Source organism: Egretta garzetta, unplaced genomic scaffold, assembly GCF_000687185.1.
Source record: "Egretta garzetta isolate BGI_Z169 unplaced genomic scaffold, ASM68718v1 scaffold94, whole genome shotgun sequence".
Taxonomy (NCBI): domain Eukaryota; kingdom Metazoa; phylum Chordata; class Aves; order Pelecaniformes; family Ardeidae; genus Egretta; species Egretta garzetta.
The window spans coordinates 2,100,702-2,102,114 of NW_009259683.1; the positions used below are offsets into that span (position 1 = coordinate 2,100,702).

At 46.1% G+C, this 1,413-nt stretch overlaps 1 protein-coding gene across 1 annotated transcript in view; it reads left to right on the forward strand.

The window, feature by feature from the left end:
- Positions 1–387: 387 nt before the first annotated feature.
- SGO1 (shugoshin 1) overlaps positions 388–1,413 on the forward strand; it is a 5,505-nt gene continuing 4,479 nt past the window's right edge. The window contains exons 1-2 of the mRNA XM_009638633.2: positions 388–526; positions 617–813. Coding sequence (XP_009636928.1) covers positions 391–526; positions 617–813 — 333 coding nt within the window. The 5' untranslated portion in view covers positions 388–390. The remainder of the gene's footprint in view (positions 527–616; positions 814–1,413) is intronic.

Below are 1,413 nucleotides of genomic sequence, written 5' to 3' on the forward strand. Positions count from 1 at the left end.
GGGTGTCGTGAGGGTCTTCCTTCAGCGTTGGAGGAGCCGGGGGCCCGCTTCCGACGCCTCGGGGACATCTTCCCCCCCTCGCTCCCCGTCGTACCGCTCCGACGCGGGTGTTAAGAGGCCTCGGGCCTGCTCTTCGGCGCGGGTACCGTGCGTTTTACAGTTCGGACAATCGGCAATGCTGACAGTAGCCGCGCTGCAAAAGTTGTTTTTGAAACAGCGGCATCTGTGTGTCTTTTCGTATTTGTGTGTCCCTTCTGTGTGTGTATGTGCAGTTTAAGAATACTGTAAGCGTTACCCTTGTTTCTCGGTTCCTTTTCTTTTGGTGTTGGGGAACACTGTGCAACACCAGCTTAACGAGTTATTCGCCCTTTGTATTTCTAAAGGTAGAAGATGGCCGAATACTTGAAAAAGCCCTTCAAAGACAGTCTGAGTGGTATAAAGGAACGAATGAAAGAGAAGAGAAATCAGAAATGGATGAGGTTGGGTAAAACCAGCCAGATCTCCACTGTAAAGTGCAAAATAGCAAGTAAGATGCTTAAATATCATAATAGTTTTCATAACTAATTTTTTTTTTTTTTTTTTAAGCAGAGTTGACATACTCACTCTTCTGTTGCAGCCAACAGCTCCATGCAAATGAAGAGCATCCAAGCAAACAACAGAGCTCTAGCTCAGGCTTTGCAAGAAGAAAAGCTCAAACTGAGGGATGCCCAGGATATCATTCTTCATTTAAGGAAAGAGTATCAAGATCTGAAGGTTCAGATGTTTGACTTACAAAGAAGTCTTAGCTTCAAGCAAGCACAAGGACTTGTTGAGGTATTTTTAATAATAACTTTATGATTTAGCTGAACATCAGAATCTGCACCAATCTACTGATATCTTTATGATTGTAAATGTTTCATAAAAAAATAGCTCAATATAGAATCATAGAATGTTTTGGGTTGGAAGGGACCCCTAGAGGTCATCTAGTCCAACCCCCCTGCAGGAGCAGGGACACTGCTGACTAGATCAGGTTGCTCAGAGCCCCGTCCAACCTGGCCTTGAATGCTTCCAGGGATGGGGCCTCCACTACCTCTCTGGGCAACCTGTTCCAGGGTTTCATCACCCTCATTGTAAAGAATTTCTTCCTTATATCTAGTCTAAACCTACCCTGTTTTAGTTTAAAACCATTACCCGTTGTCCTGTTACAGCTGGCCCTACTAGAAAGATTTTCCCCCTCTTTCCTATAGGCCCCCTTTAGGTATTGAAAGGCTGTAGTCAGGTCTCCCCGCAGCCTTCTCTTCTCCAGGCTGAACAAGCCCAATTCCCTCAGCCTGTCCTCATAGGAGAGGTGCTACAGCCCTCAGATCATTTTTGTGGCCCTCCTCTGGACCCGCTCCAACACTTCCATGTCCTTCTTGTGCTGAGGGCTCCAGA